At 38.9% G+C, this 21343-nt stretch overlaps 1 protein-coding gene and 1 pseudogene across 2 annotated transcripts; both read left to right on the top strand.

Moving 5' to 3' along the window:
* Window positions 1-2282: 2282 nt before the first annotated feature.
* On the top strand, window positions 2283-9109 carry LOC123982906 (hydroxycarboxylic acid receptor 2-like). 2 transcript variants are annotated; one of them, XM_046068868.1, is made up of 6 exons: window positions 2283-2873; window positions 3201-3964; window positions 4188-4856; window positions 5885-5930; window positions 6444-7073; window positions 8355-9109. In XM_046068868.1, the coding sequence occupies exons 5-6, from the start codon at window positions 6675-6677 to the stop codon at window positions 9045-9047; spliced, it is 1092 nt and encodes a 363-aa protein (XP_045924824.1). In that variant the 5' UTR covers window positions 2283-2873; window positions 3201-3964; window positions 4188-4856; window positions 5885-5930; window positions 6444-6674; the 3' UTR covers window positions 9048-9109. The 2 variants fall into 2 exon arrangements, with proteins under 2 accessions (XP_045924824.1, XP_045924823.1); XM_046068867.1 differs by having other exon boundaries at window positions 2283-3964.
* A 6962-nt stretch (window positions 9110-16071) lies between these two features.
* LOC123982968 lies at window positions 16072-21082 on the top strand (annotated as a pseudogene).
* Window positions 21083-21343: the final 261 nt, after the last annotated feature.

Genomic DNA, 21343 nt, shown 5'->3' with positions numbered 1-21343 from the left:
AGTTATGTGGCTTTTTTAAGATTAAAGTTAGCAGCTAAAGTTACTGATATTTTACATGTTACCTGAATGTTGGTCTTTATTATGGTTATAATTAGCAGCTAATGTTACTGATATTTTACATGTTCGCTGAATATTGTTCTTTATTATGGTTTTAATTAGCAGCTAATCTTATTAAAGGCAGCAGCTAATCTTACTGATATTTTACATGTTAGCTGAATGTTGTTCTTTATTATGGTTATAATTAGCAGCTAATCTTATTAAAGGCAGCAGCTAATGTTACTGATATTTTACATGTTCGCTGAATGTTGTTCTTTATTATGGTTATAATTAGCAGCTAATCTTATTAAAGGCAGCAGCTAATGTTACTGATATTTTACATGTTCGCTGAATGTTGTTCTTTATTATGGTTATAATTAGCAGCTAATCTTATTAAAGGCAGCAGCTAATGTTACTGATATTTTACATGTTCGCTGAATGTTGTTCTTTATTATGGTTATTATTAGCAGCTAATCTTATTAAAGGCAGCAGCTAATGTTAATGATATTTTGCATGTTAGTTGAATGTTTTTTTTATTAGTTTCAGACTTTTTTCAGACTTAAAAGCACATGAAGACACCAAAGTCGGAAGAACGAATTCACAACTCGGGAAATGGGACCATCCCAGGAGCACGTGAATACTGCATTAGTCTTTATGATGACTAAAGTTAGCAGCTAATGTTACTGATATTTTACATGTTAGCACAATGCTAGTCTTCATGATTGCTAAAGTCAGCAGCTAATGTTACTGATAATACATGTTAGCTAAACGCTAGTCTTTAAAATTAGTGGTTTCAGGTAATATACTGCTACAGTAACAGCTCAGGGACAAAAATCACTTTGAAAGAGAAAGTTTCAAACTGTTTCAGATGACATTGACAGTCCACCACATCTTTGCAGTAACATTCATGTTGTTTCCACATTCAGACCATGAAGACACCAAAGTCGGAAGAACGATTTCACAACTCGGGAAATGGGACCATCCCAGGAACACGTGAATACTGCATTAGTCTTTATGATGACTAAAGTTAGCAGCTAATGTTACTGATATTTTACACATTAGCACAATACTAGTCTTTATGATCGCTGAAGTTAGCAGCTAATGTTACTGATATTTTACATGTTAGCTGAATGTTAGTCTTTATTATGGCTAAAGTTAGCAGCTAATATTACTGATATTTTACATGTTTGCTGAATGTTAGTCTTTATTATGGCTAAAGTTAGCAGCTAATATTACTGATATTTTACATATTAGGTAAATGCTAGCCTTTATGATAGCTGAAGTTAGCAGCTAATGTTACTGACCTTTTACATGTTAGTTATATAGCTTTTTTAGGATTAAAGTTGGCAGCAAATGTTACTGATATTTTACACGTCAGTTCAATGCTAGTCTTTATGATCGCTAAAGTAGAGCAGCAAATATTACTGATGTTTTACATGTCAGCCTTTTTTATGACTAAAGTTAGCATCTAATATTACTGATATTTTACATATTAGCTGAATGTTTGTCTTTATTATGACCAAAGTTAGCAGCTAATGATACTGATACTTTACGTTGGCACAATGCTAGTCTGCGTGATCACTAAAGTTAGCAGCTAATGTTACTGACATATTAGCTGAATGCTAGTCTTTATTATGAATAAAGTTAGCAGCTAATGTTACCCACATTTTACATATTAGCACAATGCTAGTCTTTATGATTGCTGAAATTAGCAGCTAATGTTACTGATATTTTACATGTTAGCTGAGTGTCAGCTTTCTTGTAACTAAAGGTAGCAGCTAATGTTACTGACATTTTACATGTTATATAGCTTTTTTAAGATTAAAGTTAGAAGCAAATGTTACTGATATTTTGTTAGTTCAATGCTAGTCTATATGATCGCTAAAGTTAGCATCTAATATTACTGATATTTTACATATTAGCTGAATGTTTGTCTTATGACTAAAGTTAGCAGGTAATGTTACTGATATTTTACATGTTAGCTGAATGCTAGTCTTTATCATGATTAGTTTGTAGCTTATGTTACTGATATTTTACATTACCTGAATGTTTGTATTTATTTTGGTTTTAAATAGCAGCTAAAGACTAATTTTACATGTTAGCTGAGTGTCAGCTTTTTTAAGATTAAAGTTAGCAGCTAATGTTACCACTATTTTAGATGTTAGCTGAATGTCAGAGTTCTTAATGACTGAAGTCAGCAGCTAATGTTACTGATATTTTACATGGTAGCTAAACGCTAGTCTTTACAATTAGTGGTTTCAGGTAATACACTGGTACAGTAACAGCTCTGGGACAAAAAGCACTTTGAAAGAGAAAGTTTCAAACTGTTAGAGATGACAATGACAGTCCACCACATCTTTGCAATAACATTCATGTTGTTTCCACATTCATTCAGAGAAAAGCACATGAAGACACCAAAGTCGAAAGAACGATTTCACAACTCGGGAAATGGGACCATCCATGAATAATGCATTAGTCTTTATTATGGCTAAAGTTAGCAGCTGATGTTACTGATATTTTACACTTTCGCTGAATGTTAGTTTATATTATGGCTAAAATTAGCAGCTAAAGGCTAATTTTACCTGGACCCAGATATTCGAATATTCGCTTGTAGGGTATATAATCGAATTTCAATTTTGGGATTTGATTTTTTTAAAATATTTTTTTTACACTGACATGCGCCGAACGTCTCGCTTCAGTTCACCTCAAAGAGAGGACAACATGCCAAAGTCCTCAGCTGTGTGGGAGCACTTTAAATTAAATGATGACAAGATAAAGGCAGTGTGAAACTGGCCTACCATGGTAGCACAACAAGCTTGAAAAATCACCTCAATTCTGTAAGTAGTAGGCTATTATTTTACAGTCCAAAAAACCGAGACCATACTTGCTAGCAAGCTTAGCTAAGCTACTATAATTTGCTCAGATGCCATGATAAAGCTGCTTTTATCTACGGCGTGTAAACACCAATGTAACGTTAATGTTACACATGATAAAACATGCAATTACTTTGCTTGGAAAATAGTTGTAACTGATCTGAATAGTTAAAATAAAACATAAGGTGTGATTTGGGAACATCTGGGGCTATGGCAGTTAATCTACTGACATGTAAACGTAATAGTCCAGTCTAATAATAAGTGGTCCAATGTCCATATGTGCATCCCCAGGTATCGCAGCCATCAACATCCTCAACCACACCCCGAACTTCACGGCAGATTCTACAATTCCAATAACCAATAACAGAAAAAAGAGAGAGAATTAACAGATGCCATAGTGGAGTTCATCGCTATGGATATGAGACCCATTAATGTAGTTGAAGGCAAAGGCTTCAGAAAATTAATTAATACCATGGAGCCAACATACACTGTCCCAAAATGCCCCAGTATTTCACAGGCCCTGTCTCTTACGTACAGCGATCTACGAGACCAAGTTTTTGCTCTTGTTGAAAACGCAACGGCCTTAAGTTTCACAATCGACATTTGGACCTCGGTGAGTATAGAGGCGTACATGACTGTCACCTGTCACTTTATAACTACAGAGTGGGAACTTTCTGGTGTCGTTCTGGAAGTGAGCCATATGGGAGGCAACGTTGCACAACAGCTTGGAGTTGCGGCGGACGCCTTCGCTTTTTCAAATAATAAGCGAGTAGCTGTTGGTCACGACAATGCCAGCAATATGAAACTGTGTACTGAGACACTCAAGAAAGAATCGGGCAACGTTCAAGGAGTCTGCTGGCACAGGAAACGGCAGAAGTACTGGGGTCCCTAATAACACTCTCAGAACTACTGTCACAGGAGGCAAATGTGTCGTTGTCTGCAACAGTGCCAATGCTCTTCAACCTGAAGAAACGCCACCTGTCACCAGAGGAGGATGACAGCCCTGCCATCGGAAAATTGAAGAAAACCCTCATCACAGAGATCGACAGCAGATGGTAACTGTTAAGTTTGGAGCCCAGCAGCATCTACCTCCTTTCTTCAGCGCTAGACCAGCAATTCAAGCAACTGAAATTCCTCAACAATGAAAAGAAGGACCTTGTTTATATTGAGCTTAGACTAATATTTTTTATTAAATAACACTGAAATAGATTTACTAATATGCTGCACTACTGGTCACATCTGCAGATTTGACTAAGAAAACTTTTATTTGATTTTAAGGTTGTCCGCCTGGCTGAACATCTGCACCAGCAACAGACCGTTCGGGAGGTGGAAGAGCCATCAGCAAGTAACGGGATAAGAGGAGACTGCCACACCACCACCGCCAAAAAAAAAGAAACAGGAGATTTCTATGCTGATGGAGTCAGAGTCCGAAGAGGAAGAAGAACACAGAGACAGTGCAAAGAAAGAGTGGAGCAATATTTGAAGGACAGTCTGCCCCAATTGCATGGGGGGGTGAGTGAATGTTAGCCTTTATTATGACTAAAGTTAGCAGCTAATGTTACTGATATTTTATGTCAGCTATGTAGCTTTCATCATGATCAAAGTTAGCAGCTCATGTTACTGATATTTTACATGTTAGCTAAACACTAGTCTTTATGACAACTAAGGTTAGCAGCTAATATTGCTGATATTTTACATGTTAGCTGAATGTTAGCCTTTATTATGACTAAAAGTAGCAACCAACACCTCAGGCTCCTGGTATGCGACTACCTGGACCCTCTGCAGTTTGCACAGCACTGTGAGGATCATGTTCTTCGACTTCTCCAGTGCTCCAGGGCTGAGAAGCTCTCTGTGATGCAGGTGGATCAGGACCCGGTGGCCTGGATCACTGACTACCTTACTGACTAGCCGCAGTTTGTCAGGATGCATGGCTGCCAGTCAGACATGGTGAGCAACACTGGCACACGCCAAGGAACTGTACTGTCACCGTTTCTGAATGTTAGTGTTTATTATGGCTAAAGTTAGCAGCTAATGTTAGGCTACTTTCAGACTGCAGGCCTTAATGCTCAATTCAGATTTTTTCCCAGATCCCATTTTTTTGTTTGACAGTTCATGTTATTACTTAAATGTGGCCCATATCAGACTCCAGTGTGAACTGCCCACGGCCTGAATGTGACCCGCATGCGAGTCCTTTCACAGGTCACAACTTTCTGTTCTTTTCTTTACGGTTTCTGGCGCTGTACAACGCAATTGCCCCACAACTCTCTCCCCCTGTCTCTCTCCCCATTGTGTCCGCCCGGACAAATAGCATGCACATAACGTAGAAGAAAGCTCACGGTCCGGTCGATTTCAGGTGTAGGAAAGGGAAGTTGTGAGCAGATGAAAGCAAGGTAGAGAAGAAAAAGAGCCACATGTTGAATGGATTTTTGTGAAGCTTTTTCATTCACCGCAGCTCCGTCTACAGCAGAACTGTGACAACAGCTGCTATAGAGTGACGTCAAAGTCGCATCAGTTCCGAACTGAATGTCCAGACTAAAAAGAGCCGATCTGTATCGGATTTGGACCACATATGGAAGTGGCCCAATTCAACTGGAAGTCATTTATAGCCTTAGCCTGGGTCACATATGGGCAAAAAAATCAGATTTGGGTCACTATGGCCTGCAGTCTGAACATAGTCTAAGTCTTTATTATGGTTGAGGATTCAATTATTGTCTGAATGGTACATATGTTTGTCACTTCAGCCAGTTTATTTGTGCTCCTCAATTTCTAAAAATACTACAAACCCTCTGGTGAAATGTATTGTGAAACAAAGGATTTCTGATCTTATGCGTCACTTTTTTGTACCTTCTGTACCAATACTATTGTGATAACTGCTGACTGACGACAGGGTTGGAAGTCAACCTCACAGGAACATCCTCCTGTCAGAGACATAAAAACACTGAGGTCACAAATCCCTCTACTCATTCTTTCAACAGTTTAAGAATGAAATCCTTTCATGCAGCGGACTGGTGAGGCTGACTGGTGAGTTCTCACTATATTAAGTGTGTAAATGTACGTAGTATTTTTAACCTAACGTTATGTGTGTGTGCAGTTATGAATGGGTTTAATGAGAAACTACTTATAATAATGTGCCTGTACATGAAATTAAAGTTTCATAATTAAAAAAAACTCTTATTTTCATAGTATTAGTTTGTTAGCATTGGTTGGTGTAGTCAAATAGTATATTTTTGCATTATTTGTAAGGTTACATGTATGTAATTTCTGATAGCATTTTGTATCTGGTAAATTAATTTTGTTAACTATAAATAGATGTTCAGGTTCAATTATATATCTTTAAAACTGCACTTTGAAAATAAATCATATGTCAATATAATAAACTCCATGATTTGTTTTAAGATGAAATGTTTTTATTCTTAAAATGTTCTAAAGATATTAGTTCATTAGACTTGTTTTCTGTCCACGTGTTTTGTACAGAATGCTTTATTATTTGACCTGTGGAGAAGTGAAACTGCTCTGTTTTGTGTTTTTACACAGATTTCATTCTTCAGAAAAAAAGGAAGAAAGTGAAAAGAGGAAGGGGCAAATTTCCTGAATCTTGAAACTTTCCTTGGTGTGGTCATACAGATATTTTCCTACTTAATCAACCACCAAACCCACAACTTTTAATAGCAGCATCTAAAAATAATAATATATTTAGTGTCTTCCCAAAATCTATTTTGGTTAGAAAAAAAATTATAACATAAATTTAGAATTTAATTTGCCAAAATGCTATCAGAACAAAATGAATCCACAATATTAAACTTCACAACCCCGACTCCTGGTAGAGGCGGCGGCTGCCCACCAGTTGGTATACAACTGGAGGGTGTGATCCTGCCCCCAGTTCTCACCATTGACGTCATACTGGGGCTGCTAGGAAACATAGTTGCCCTGTGGATCTTCTGCTTTAAACTGAAGGCCTGGAATCCCAACAACTTATTCCTCTTCAACCTGGTCATTGCTGACTTCCTGGCTCTGGTGAGTCTGCCACTGAGGATCGATGCCTTGCTCAGGGGCCACTGGGTGTTTGGAGATGGCATGTGCCGGATCAACCTCTTCCTAATGTTTTCCAACCGCTCAGCCAGCATCGCACTCATGACTGTGGTGGCAATTTACCGCTACTTCAAGGTGAGAAGATGAGTACACTTTGTATTATGTTTTGTTCTCACATAGGCCATCCATTTTATAATTTTGTACCAAAACTCTATACACAATATATTGATTGGCTTTTCAGTAGTTTTGAGTCATAGTTTGTTGAGTAATTCCGAACTAGGGGTACTGATAGCTTTCTATTTGATTACAAAATGATGTGATGCTGATTTTAATCTAACTTTGACAATAACCAATACCAATTACAAGCTACAAAGACCTGACTGCACAATACACAACTCTCACCTGAGTCAACCGCACCTGAATGTCAGTTGTTGCCATTGAGAGTGTGTAAAGAATTAGCAAAGAAGCAGAGTATATAGTAATATAGTAGAATAGCAACCTAAAAGTACAGGGGAAACGGCTGAAATAGTAACCCAGAAGTACTGGACAAATAGCTACAATAGTAACAAAAGAACTGGAAAAACGGCTAAAATAGTTACCTAAAAGTTTTGGAGAAACATCTGAAATAGTAACCCAAAAGTACTAGACAAACAGCTGAAATACTTAGCTAAAAGTCATCAACAGTTGAAATGTCCATTTACAAATGGAAACGTGGCCAAGCCTAATCCAATGTAAAAAGAAAATATTGTAACAATATCCACTTTTATGTCAGTAATAGTGATGAATAACATCCAAATTAAAGTAACTTGAAATGAACACATTTGGAACAGAACAGCTCTAAAATAAAACAAGTAAGTGAACCCTGAGTTTAGATTTTCTTTTCATCAAATCGAGGTCCAAAAATGAACATTCACTAACCATCCAGTGAAAGTTGAGGTCAAGGGCAATTGGACTTGGTTGTAGAAAAACTAGAAGATGTTTTGTCCCCCTTGACCTCAACCTTCGTTGGATAACTATGAACTGGATAACTGAGAACCTTCACAGACAACATTCACTAACTAATTTTGTTTGATGGGTGAAAGTTTAGAGCAGGTGTGTTGATGCACAGCATATCCCAGTGTATGTCACCTCTTGAAGGATGACTAACTAAAGATCTTAGGAGACTGAAATATTTCTTTTTTCAGTGCAACAATTAAAAAGTGATCAAATTAAATCCAGTACAGTAGTTGATACCCGTCTGTACTGGAGTAGTTAAAAGGCTAATTTAAATAATCCATGAATGAGAATATCCATTGTCTGGCCAAGGTTGGTGGAACAGAAGCTATAAACATAGCAAGACTGTGTATTCAGTATAATATCAAGTCTGACATATTTTTGCTCTAAATCATTATTCATCATTCTGTCCTCTCGTTCCAGGTAGTTCACCCTCACCACAGGTTCAACCGAATGACCAGTAAGCAGGCTGTGTTTGTGTCACTGGTTGTCTGGCTATTGGTGATCAGTCCTCGGGTTCCCATGCTGGCTTACAACCACATCAAGTTCAGCGGCAACAACACCCAGTGCTTTTTCTTCACTTCTTACAAAGAGGCGTCGCGGGCCATCATCATCCTGGTCAGCATGCACCAGATCCTGACGGTGCTTGAGTTCATCATCCCGATGGCCATGCTGCTGTTCTGCTCCATCCGGATCTCCAGCTTCCTGAAGCAGCGCACGATGGGAAAAGCAGACAAGGTGCGAAAGGCGATGCAAGTGTGTGTCGTCATCGTCGTAGTGTTCATGGTGTGCTTCCTACCCACCACAGTGACAACCATCGGGGTGTGGGTCATCCGCTCGTACCGTCCGTGGGACTGCTCATCCTTCTATACTTTCACCCAGCTCACCATCGTGTCTTTGGGGCTGAACTTCCTAAATTCGGCCATGGACCCCATCGTCTACGTCTTCTCCAGTTCCATGTTCAGGAAGGCCCTTTGCAACTCGCTACCCCGTGCCCTTCGCTGCGGACATGATGCCGATGATGGCGAGAACACGACATCCTCATCTGGAAGTCAGTCGACCACCCAGCAGGAGCTCAAATCCCTGAGGACAGAGAGAGGAAGTGAAGCCACATAATAAGCTCTTTCTTGATTATAATGACCTGATCCAGCAACGCTGTCTGATCCTGTCCTAATTACCTTTTTATCCTGTCCTAATTACCTCTTTGTTTTGTGTTTGTTGGTTTATGCTGTTTTTAACATTAGTGATCTGTGTAAACACAGTACATTTTCAATGATTATAATAATGAAATAAAAAAACTCAGTTAAGCCAATAACTCAAACCTATGTGGTTTAACAAATTGAAGCCGGGGATTTTAATCGTATTTCTTAGTTGACCCCCTAAAATTTCCTGTCAAGTTGAGAAATTTTTAAAACTCTAATGTCTTAAAGTGTACCCAAACTCTGGTCTTTGTGGTTCATCTAGTCCTTCAAATATACAAAACATTTACATCCTGAAATATTTGGAAACTCTACTACAACTAGAAAGTTCTGTGGGTTTGAGCTGCGAGTCCAGCAGTCAGAAGTTAAAGATGGGCAGATTCACAGAGAAAATGCTGCTTGTTCAAACAAACAACAAGCAGCATTTTTAGGCTCAGTTATCACAGAAAAGCCTGAATGTCAAATTGTAATCAAAACAAATTGTCTTGCTGTAGTAAATTATACTGTAAATGCTCCTCTTCTCATGAGTTCACTGTAGATGGTGATGGATAATGTGCACCACCAAGTGGACATATCATCAACTACATCAGCTCGACTGTGATTCTTCTGTCTTACTTGGTTTCTTACATGTTAGATCAGTTTGATAATGTGCTGATGTTCGTAGACTTCAGCAGTGGCATTATAAGGATGTGACAGCAACCTTAGATCACATGGACACAGTAAGCTGGTAGAGTAATTTGTTTTTACGGTCGCTTTACATACATACAGTAAAGGTCTGCAACCCAATTCAGGTCCTGTTTCAGAAAGCAGACTTAATACACTCTGAGCGTTACCCTGAGCTCTGAGTTGACTGAGCATGAGATGGGAAACTCTGAGTTTTCGGTTCCAGAACAGCCGATCAGAATTAGTTCAGTCAACTCAGAGTATGTTGAACCTGATGGAAGCGGGTGCGTGGGGATGAAAAAAGCCTCAACAGTGGCGTTCCAATACTACGATTTACCATGGCAATGGGTAAATAAAGAGCAGCGCCTCCATTTTTATCCAGTGGAGATGAAATATGAATGGCTGCCAATGCGGACCATGACGTTTATCTTAAAAAACAGGAGTGGAGGAAAGATAAATAACTTAACAATATTTCATTTTATTCAGCATAGTCCGCTCGTTTAGCATTTACCAGATTGATAAAGTGCTGGAATTATCCAATAGCCTATAACATTTTTAAATGTATTTATAGGCTTCAGCTATAACCTGACAGGACAAAATGCTGGTAGCAATACCTGAAGATGAAAATATGGATCAAACAGATAAGACACAGGTTGCTCATGGACCTGTGATTATAAAGTCACAGTCTGGCCCAGTTAGGCTATAAATCATTATTTTGCAGTGGAAAATGTGTCTGAAGGTTCGAACTGACTGTAAAGTTGTAGACGTCTATTTTTACATTAACCATCTTGCTTATTTTGCTATCTAATTAAATGCTGTCAAAGCACATTAAGACTATATGTAGCGAATATTGAAAAACTCACTTTTAAACTACATTTATTTGTTTCAACTGCACCACAGTCATCATCTCCAACATAACTACGATAACAATGTTCCATCAGTGTGACTAATCACAATATGACCAGTTACTTCCTACAGATTCATTTGATTTTAACAGTGATTACTGCAGTAATGTAGCCCATGCTAAATATTTCAGTGAAACTGTTGCCAATCTGACGGCTGCTGTTATAAAGAAGTACAGTGTCGCCTACATATTCTGTGCTGAGGATAAATCCGTGATGTCCAGAGATAATTGTCTCCGTCCATACATTGATGACAGATTGATCATAAAAGCGGTCATGTTAAAGATCATGTTTGGGTAACGAACTAATATCCAACTGGGATTTTTATTTTTTTAAATATGTAAACTTATGCAAATGAATGCATTCCATTTGTGCTTTGAGATCAACAGTATAAATGAGGAAATTAAACGGTGGGTCAGACGGCTGTTTCAGGCTTCGCAGGAGTCAGAGAGAAATGTTGAAGTAAACCTGCTCCCGAAGAGGTTAGGTTCACAGCATAAGTTGCTGATCTAGGTTTTATCTGATCTCAGTCTCTGAAACAGAAAATCCAGTTTTCCAGCTACATTAACACATGCACACAGGCATGTGTGCTGAATGTGACATCACATGCTGACCTTCAGAGTTAGCCTCCCCATAAAGGCCCCTTTGTGTTCATAAATCGAGTCTTCAACCCCATCAGGCCCTCCTTACCTGGGCCTTCTATGTTTAAAAATCTTAGTTTACTGTTATGGAGCATGGCTCCAAGGGTTATTGACTTTATGTGAAAATCCAAGGCGTCAGTGTGTCTTGTTTTGGATGTGTAATTAATTCTGAATTATGGTCTTCACCATAACTTCCCCTCTGGCCTTACTGGATGGGTGTGTGTGTATTTGAAAAACATGAGGTGTGTGTGTTGTTGTGAAGTCTATGGTCTTTGTCTTCTTACAAAAATGTGAAGGCCGCAGCCTGAGGGAGTAATAGGGCTGAGCGAGTCAACTGCACCACAAGGTCAGTGTATCTTTATGTATGTACACTTTAAACATTATTGTAATAAACATGTTAATAATTATCCTAATCAAGCTAGTCATATAACATATTAACACATCACGGCTACGTTAAAATATTCATCACACTCCATAAGGAATAATGTCAAAACATCATAAAAATCTAACAACAGAAACAAGGTCAGTGAAACAGTTCTGAATATGAATTGTGAACAGATCAGGGGTTTGTTCAAGTGAAGCACCGAGTTTCACAGATTCGCAAGGCTATCTGAGTGAACACCTGCTAAGTGGTATATATCTATCTTACATTCAGATAATCTGAAAGTGTTTGCATGTAGCTGACTGATAAGTGGCATGCTAATGACGCTTATCAGCTTGTACAAGCAATGATGTATTGAGTTTCTATTTATGTGTATTATCTGGGTATTTGGGGACTTCACACTGGTAGACCTTGTCTTGGTTTCTGGGAAACTGTGTCCCCAGGTTTGTCACTGAAAGTATCCTGATTTTTTTTCTGTTGAGGCATTTGTTGTGGTAGATTCTGGACGGGATGAAAGTATGGTGGATAAGAGCCAGGTTACGCTTGAAAAAGACGTGTTGTCCGACCACGTCAAACAGTTTAGTTCCGAACAGCCAGACGCAAAGATGAGTGAAAAAATGGTTGTCAAAGAGAGAGGGGAGATGCAACCATTTGTAACGGTTTTGTACGCAACATCGTTACAAATTGTTTAAATTAATTAACATACAGTATCTCCTGGAAGATATTTGTAGTGTTGCACTCATTTAGTCATATGAAAAGTTAAGGAAATAACTATAGACATTCAAACATTCTCTCACCTCCGCACACCTGCTCAATTGTACCTTGTAGCTAACATTAATAAATAAGGATATGCTATCTATGAGTTGTCTTCACATTGTACACAGCCATAATGAAGAGAAGTAAGCTTTCTTTAATTCATAAAAATTAAGTAAAGAAATGCGCAGTAAAAAAAATTATCAGTATGTTTGAGATCATAGTAAGACATTTCCTTTCCAGTTCCATGTGTTTTAGCGCCTTGGTTGTTTGGCCACACAGTCGGCCATCAAAGTGAAATGATTACAGTGTGCTAAGTTTTGGTTTTACTATTTGCTCTATTCAAATTGATTCATGTAAACACCAGGTTCATTTGGAAAGCTGCTCACACAACTGTGAACAGTTGTTTACCCTGAATTTCTACAACAGAGGTGACGAGCGCAAAGTTGGCACGACCCATAGAGACACAATGGCCACATTTAAAGGAAATGTATCACGTTGAAAATAAATGTACCTTCAAAGGTCCAGGCCACTGCCACTGAACTAAGGAAAAGAGTCTCCAAGACTGTTCTCAAAGATCTATCAAAATATGTGTCAGAAGACATCAGTCATACCTACTTTGAACATGAAAAAAGAGCGGGAACTGGACATAGTGTTGTGAGGTTTTAATATTGTGTGTGTGATGTTTTAGCTCATTGTCTGACTGGTGGTGACCCGAGTTTTTCATTAAAAATACTGGAGTAAATTTCTTGTTGTTAAATACATAGATGGCAATCTGCAAAAGCCATCTGTTTCTGGTTAAACTTTATAGGCACAATACTTTATCAGTAATAACACTTCAAACTTCTCGATTATTGATGTTTCAGAAACACCATCGTCATTGGAAGGCCATGGGAAATATCAAAATGTGACTTAGAATCGCTGGGAAAGTAAATGCACTGAAACAACAACCACTGCAGTTTCAAGGTCATAACGCTGTCGATTTTGTAAAAAAAAATTGTGACGCAGAACTTATTGTCATATAAATGGAATGACCTTCCAAACACATTCAAACTTGAAAGTATCAACCTGTTGGATGAATTTAAAAACTTTAGTTTTTGAATATTTTTAGAGATGCGTGTTATGTTTGTAAGCATGTGTGTGACTGGCTGTGTTTTGTGTGTCTTGACTCTGTTGCTGTATTCAGGCCTTTATCAGATTATGACTATCTGATAAAGTAAAGGTTATAACAACACAACAATTCTGCATGTCAGTCTTTTCTGTGTGTGTGCAACCCGCCCCTCTCTTTGCTGTTCATTTAAGAAGGTGGCAGGTGGCCTGATTGCAAAGTTCCAGAGAGGAGCTTCAACACAACCTCCTGGTTACTGAAATTAAGTGCTGTTTTATTTTCAGGGACTGACGCTTACCACCTCCGCTAACTAATGTCCTGGAAAATCTGCTCTGCATCCACCTGCTGTGAGTTCTTAGAGGTAAATTACTTTTTGGTCTCTGTTGCTTCAGCTGTGTCACTTATTGCAATATATATATATATTTTAAACTAAGTAACAGATTAAGATGTAACTGTTTACATAGTTGAACCATTGAAGAGGTGGTATTCTGCTTTTTGGCTTTTTCCCTCTCCTTTATTGAGTTTTATATCTTTTTTGTCCTTTAACAGGTTTGCAAAGTGAAAAAGCCCAAAGTCCAGCCCAAAGGGAGTTCCCATCTCCCACAGAAAACTCTGCTCTGAACTGCCTGAAAACAGCTTGTTTGTAGTCCAGCCTTTACTTCCGCCTTCTTATGATGTCACAAGAAAATGTGTATCATAATGCTTGCTGAGCGACTAGTCTGACATGCCCTCAAAAACACTGGTGGAAAAACAGCGAGCTGCAGCACACAGCTCTCCTCTCCCTTCCAAACACTAGCTACCCTCCAGGCAGTCAGTGGACATAAAGTTGTTCCTGTGATGTAGAGACAGAGCTCAGTTAAAACTTTATGGATACAGATTAATAACTCACCGCTCTGAAACTCTCGCTCCAGTCCATGTTGCCAAGCCGGTCGGCAACATGTACAGCTGAACCCGAGCTGTTTACCGGCTTCTCGCTAACCCGCCCTACTCTGCTTCTGATTGGCTAGTAGTCCTTAACTAGGAACTGAGCATCTGCAACTCCCAACAAAGATCATTTAGAGACAAGATGTATCACTCCATAGCTAAAACGAAGCCTTCAACACAGGCTGAAAAGAGGAGCTGCAGCAATGTGCAGTAGGACAAAATATATGGTGTTTTTTTTAAAATGAAACCATGTAAACCTGTTCTGGTACAACCCGTAAATAAGCACAATAACAACTTATATTCTTAATATTTTACATCGGACATAAAGTAAACTTAGTAAATGTGTTTAAATGGGGCTGATGCCAGAATACATTATGAAAACTGTAAACTAATAACCGCTTAGAAAGAAAGGTTGGTACATTGATAGTGTAATTTGTAACTTTTGCAACACATTTAAACTTCCTGATAAGACATTAAAACCATTGACATGAACAAGATGTCTTTTAACTTTGTCTTTATTGTTCTTTGAGCTAAATATTAAAGTCAGCATGCTAATGTTACGCCCCTGTAAAAGGGGAAATAGAAAGTACGACACGGACACGATGTAGCCTCAGTCAAGTCCAATGTTGTAATGTATTGACCAAAAACATACCAAAATACTTTCACAGCATTTTAACAGTAGTGGCAAATAACAGTAAATTACATTTAGCTCTGTGAAGTGTTGAGAAAAATGAACAGCACAATAATAAAGAAGAAGAAATATTCTGTAATGCTAAATACTGCTACCTTAGAGTTATTAATTCAGAATACTCTTAACACTTAACCCTCAGCAGTGTTGCACTTACATATAAAGTATCCTGCCTCTTCACATTACACTCATTTTTCTTACACTGCAACAATCCCTACAATGGAAAACAAATACACAGAAAACGGCGGTGGCAGCCGTAGTGTTAGCACAGTGTGATTTTAAAAACAGAGGATGAGAGATATGGACAGAGCAGATTAAATAAAACCTTCTACACGTTATGCCTGTTAAACAGATGTATCGATAAAGTTTGTCTTTTACTCGTGAGGTTTTATTGCACATATTACATTAACGAGTAGTTCAGAGTTACCTTCATTTCACCGTCTCCACGGCCCATCTCTGCGCTGTGCTAGAGGTGACACAGAGCAGCAGAGGGTGCAGCCTGATAATGAACCGTATGTTCTTCAGCCCCGGGCCCATTTAACACCGCATTTCAGTGCCCATCTAATGTCTGATTAATCATGTAATTCGGCATATGCCTGCTCTGTTCTGTACGAGGGTTGTTACTGCTGCTCTCTGCCTCAGGCTTTCTGCGTAGGCACTTGGAAGGGCAGGGAGATCCCAGAACAGAGCCATACCGCCAAATTACAATGCCGCTGTATCAGTCTTTGAAGAAAGTTGTCCTGACTGAACTTAGTTTAGTGTGTAACTTTGCTAATATTTACTAATTAGCAGAAAACACAGGCACAGTTAAGGCTAATGTGAATTATTTCCTTTTATTTAACTTGCAAGTTATTCAAATTCATCTTTAGGCCAACATGAATGTGTGAACCAAATTTCATGGACATTTACACTTAACATTTACTTATGGGCAGAGGCTTTTATCCAAAGTGACTTACATTTGAGGAACAACATACAAGCATCAATACAGTAAGAGATCTACAAGTGACAATAGAGACTAGGAAGAGCAGCAATAAATACTAGTAGGAGCTTATAGCATGTACAGCATCAATGGGGTAAATAACTAGGGAAAGAAGTAAGAGTTAACGAACTAGTGCAATCAATACAAGTTAATTGTAAGGAGATAGAGGAAGAAAAAGAGCACAGGAAGTACATGTTAGAGGTTCGGGGTTAGAAGTGTTATAAGAGGGAAGGGAAGTTTTCTCGGAAGAGATGACTTTTCAGGAGCTTCTTGAAGTTAGTGAGGGACACCCTGCTCTGATGGCATGTGATAGCTTGTTCCACCATCATGGTGTCACAGATGGGAACAGATTGCTTTGTGTAGGGATGGCAGAGCCAGGCGGCGTTTGTTGGAGGAGCACAATGGCCCAGAAGGAACGTAAGCTTGGATTATGGAGTTTAGGTAGATGGTGCAGACCCAGTAGTCACTCTGTATGCCGCATTAGTGACTTGAATTTGATTCGGGAGGCCATGGGTAGCCAGTGGAGGTCACTGAGAAATTTAGTGACATGAGTCTGTTTGGGTTGAAATCCATCCAATATTTGAGATATTTTATTGTTGGACCAACCGGTACATTGACATTGACAATTTTATTCATGAAGTCAGTAGGAGAGAGTACTTTACATAAGGTTGTAAGTAATCACACAATATCAATATAACATAATGGAAAATTCAGTTGGAAGTCAAGAAGACTCGCTAATAAATCAGCTGATTTACACAACCTCACCAGGTGAGGGCAAACTAGGTGGCAAAGTGTCTTCACTGAAAGTGAGTTATATAACAGATTTTTTTCCCCCCATACATATTGGACTGGGAAATGGGTTAGAGGCTGTATTGTTGTACATTAATATATGTTGTTGGATTTTTACCAGCAGGCAGAAGAGTTGGAAGAGTTGACCTCAGATGACATGGCAATGGCTGCACTGGGCCGACCTTTCACCTTGGGAATGTTGTACGATGGTCAGAAAGATGAACTGATCCCAGGTAAATCTTGACATGGACTACAGGGGAATGAAATAATGACACGCACATCTATCTACATTTCTCTCTGTGGTAATACAAGGTGGATAAATAGATTTAAACGTAAATGCACTGCTTGACACTTCTTCCTAGTGGACACATATGTTATACCCCCAGTTCTTACAAGTATAAACAAACATCCAAGAGTTCATATCTAAAATGCTCATGGATGTACGTACAATTTGTCAGAACATATTTTGTCTTGTCTGCATTCAGTAGAAGTCGTAGGTTATGCAGAAATGTCTGAAGATCATTAAAGGCTTGTAATCTTGATATAGTTTGAGTTGAAGAGGAGCCCAATGCCTATAAGACTGTCATCAGTATAAAAATGGACAGTGAGACTAGGTGTTGGCGTGATAGTAGTGTTTAAGTAGAGTAAATAGAAAAGTACCCAGTACAGAGCCTTGTTTTAAGCCCTCTCAAGGTACATTGTTTTGAGGCCAGTACAGATTGCCTGTTTTCTAAACAGAAAAATAAAATGCAGTGATGTATTTATAATTTGTATGTATTTACTCAGTTTTATTTAGTCTTGTTGTAAAGCACTTTGTAACAGTCTAAGTGCAACATAAATTAAGTTTATTATCATTATTATTATTTTAGTCTCCCACATGTTTGCCAATGTTTCTTGAAAGATCCACATTAGCTCCATATTTTACTGAATACTGACAGCATTTTGCTTATTTAACACATGGTCTACAGGTTTCATGTTGTGGGATGAAAAAACTCTAGAAGAGAACACAGTTAGGAGCTCTCAGCACAGCAGTGAATTTGAATTAACCACATCTGATTCCATTGAATCCAAGTGCTCGCTGCTGGATGTTAGTGCTTCACTGAAGGCCAGTTTCCTGTGTGGACTGATTGAAGTTGGAGGATCTGCCAAGTATCTGAATGATAAGAAGAAATTCAAGAATCAAAGCAGAGTGACGTGTCAGTACAATGTTACCACTTACTTCAAACAGTTATCAATGATTGACCATTTAACCATGGACACCCAACAGATAGATGTTATTGAGAAGGGCTGTGCAACTCATGTAGTCACAGGAATCCTTTATGGGGCAAACGCTTTCTTTGTGTTTGACAGTGAGAAGTTAAACACCAGCAGCATTGAGGACATCCAGGGTAGCATGGAAGCTGTGATAAAGAAGATCCCCTCATTTTATATTGATGGGAAAACTGACATCAAGCTGAATGATGAAGAAAAAGTTCTGACTGAGAAACTCTCCTGCAAATTCTACGGAGACTTCATTCTCGAAAGCAACCCTACAACATTTGTAGATGCAGTGAAGACCTACATACAACTTCCAAAGCTGCTGGGAGAAAGTGGAGAGAACAGTGTTCCACTGAAGGTCTGGCTGATGCCACTGAAGAATTTAGTTCCCAGAGCTCCTGAGCTGATGAGATCAGTGTTGGATTAGTGTGGAAGTCTCAAGATGCTCTGGAGGACCTCAATCATCTGGAAGCAGGATGCAATGATTTGCTGGAAGACAAAGTAGTGAAAGATTTTCCACAAATTCAGGAAAAGATAAACAGTTTCCAGAACCTCTGTGTCTATTTCATATCTGCACTGGAAAAAACTATGGAGAAGGAACTTCCGTTGATCAGGGCAGGTAAAGAAGATGAGAGCAAATTAGAAAAAGTCTTTGAAGACAGAGACAATACTCCATTCAGCCATGAGAAATTAACCAAGTGGATGGACCATAAAGAGAGAGAAATCAACATCATCAGATCCTGTGTAGAGATGATGGAGGGAACAAAGATCGTCCAAAATCAGTCAGAGCTGGACAGAGAGGTTCTTGCTCCAGCTGTAGAAAATGCTCTTTGCTTTGTTTTCACCTCCATAGGTGGTGCTGACCCCTGCCTTGATAAGATGGCTAACTACTTGGATTCACTTAAGTTAGGATGTGCCATGGAAGAGCCGTGGTGCTACTCAGATGATTTTTTTACCAAAATGAGAGAAAAAGCAAAAGATTTACATGATCTTGCCAAAGCACTGAAGAACAACAGTCAATTCTGTTTCCTCATAGCAGCCATTGCAAATGAGAAATACAAAGGAGCAACCATCTACCATTACAAGGAGGGCAAACTGGTCACTGATGACTTTTCAAAGCCTGACCCCCCTCCTGTGGAGACTATCACAGACAGAAGAGATCTGCTGTGGTGTAAGTACTTTATTTTCACAGTTACAAATTATAACAAATGACTGTCCTTCAGGAACCTGATTGGCCGTAACTTTTATTCCATTTTCCATTTGTTATCTTACACTGAAATCGCTTTATGAAGAAGTTAAACGTTCTGATACACAAATGTGTTTTCAGCTTTTGGAATTTTCTCTGAAACACCAGAGAGTCACAGCTACACACTGATAGCAATAATATACTCAAGTATCTCAACATTGTACTGAAGTACAGTTCTTGAGTAAATGGTTTCTTTCCACCACTGTCGATATTAAGAACATATGAGATGAAATGTTACAAAATGAGTCTATCCTTTAAAATATGTTCATAATAATCCACAAATGTAACTTGTGAACCTGGACTGATTCTTGTAACCACGATGACGTCTCGTTCTCTCCATCAGATTCCTGTGATCTCACTCTGGACCCAGACACAGCAAACAAACACCTCACTCTGTCTGAGGGGAACAAGAAGGCAACAAATGGAGATGTGCAGTTGTATCCTGACCTCCCGCAGAGATTTGATTTACCTCAGGTTCTGTGCAGAGAGGGGCTGACTGGGCGCTGCTACTGGGAGCAGGAGTGGTATGCTTCTTTCTCTGATGGAGATGTTGCTGTTGCAGTTACCTACAAAGACCTGCCGAGGAAAGGAGAAGATCACAGGTGCGCGTTTGGACACAATAGCTTGTCCTGGAGTTTAGGCCACAGCTGGTCTCCACCAAATGCTGTTCTCACTGCATGGCACAATGATCAGTCCTGCAATCCTCCTTTTCCTACTTCTGGCTGCACCAGACTGGGAGTGTATCTGGACTGGCCTGCTGGCACTCTGTCCTACTATAATGTCTCAGCTGACACACTGAGTCACCTTCACACCTTCCGCAACAAATTCACTGAGCCAGTTTACCCAGGCTTCTATATTAAGAATGTATTCAGCAACATCTTCCTGTGTCTGTAATCTGCGCCTCATGATTCACTTCAAGTTCAGTTTGATCAGAAAATGATTGTTTCATATGTTGTTATTGTGAAGCACCATCGTGTTAGTCACATACAGTGTAGCAATGTTATATAACACTTCCTCTTTTTGAGTGCGCAAAATATCTAATCACAAAATACAACTTAAATGGAACCAAATATAGCCCTCACAATCATCCATATTATCAATTTAATCATTATTATTGTTGTTTATTATTAAATCACAAATTACTTTGGTCAGTTCAAAGATTCCTAGTCACAGACTGTGTAGTTTGTACACCGTTTTTCCTCAGCTAACTGAACATGTCTCCACCTTTCTCTTGTTCTGTCTACAGTGTAAGTCCAAGTAGGTTTATCTGTGGGTGTACAGTACTACAGGACACACCTCTGTTTTCCTTAATATTTTATTTTTAAGTGCATTTTCTCTTCTCTCCAGCAGTGTGTACTTTCCTGTATGCTAATTAATATAAAATATGATATACCACTGCAATTATCTCGGCCATCCATTTTCAACCACTGATCCTGCGTACAGGGTCGCGGGGGGCTGGAGCCAATCCTAGCTTACATCGGGCAAAAGGCGGGGTACATCCTGGACAGGTCGCCAGTCCATATATAACACATATAATATATAATATATATAATGTATATAACTGCGGACAGTTATTTACTCAAGTCATTTAAAATAAATGGACAAATCATTACTGGTGTAGATTTGTGATTTATTGACTCGTTGCTATGAGTTGTTTTTCTAATCCTAACGTTTCCTGTCTCACTTTATCTGCCAAGTTTTTACACACAAAACACATGGAAATATAGAATAAAGTATAAAAGTACCGCTAATATGACCAACTAGTCAGCTGGCAGAAAATTAATTGACAACTCGTTTGACCATTTTTCCTGTAAAACATCTGACATTTCAGCTTCTCTCATGAAGATTTGCTGCTTTTCCTCTGAATGATTATAATAACTG

Source organism: Micropterus dolomieu, linkage group LG14 (genome assembly GCF_021292245.1).
Source record: "Micropterus dolomieu isolate WLL.071019.BEF.003 ecotype Adirondacks linkage group LG14, ASM2129224v1, whole genome shotgun sequence".
In the NCBI taxonomy this organism is placed as follows: domain Eukaryota; kingdom Metazoa; phylum Chordata; class Actinopteri; order Centrarchiformes; family Centrarchidae; genus Micropterus; species Micropterus dolomieu.
This window is presented reverse-complemented; position numbering and strand designations above follow the sequence as displayed.

Bases quoted from the DNA above. Each gene is read 5' to 3' on its own strand.
- LOC123982906 (XM_046068868.1), top strand. From the start codon at position 6,675: ATGCTATCAGAACAAAATGAATCCACAATATTAAACTTCACAACCCCG. The intron at 7,074-8,354 runs GTGAGAAGATGA...CTCTCGTTCCAG, and splicing joins CAATTTACCGCTACTTCAAG to GTAGTTCACCCTCACCACAG.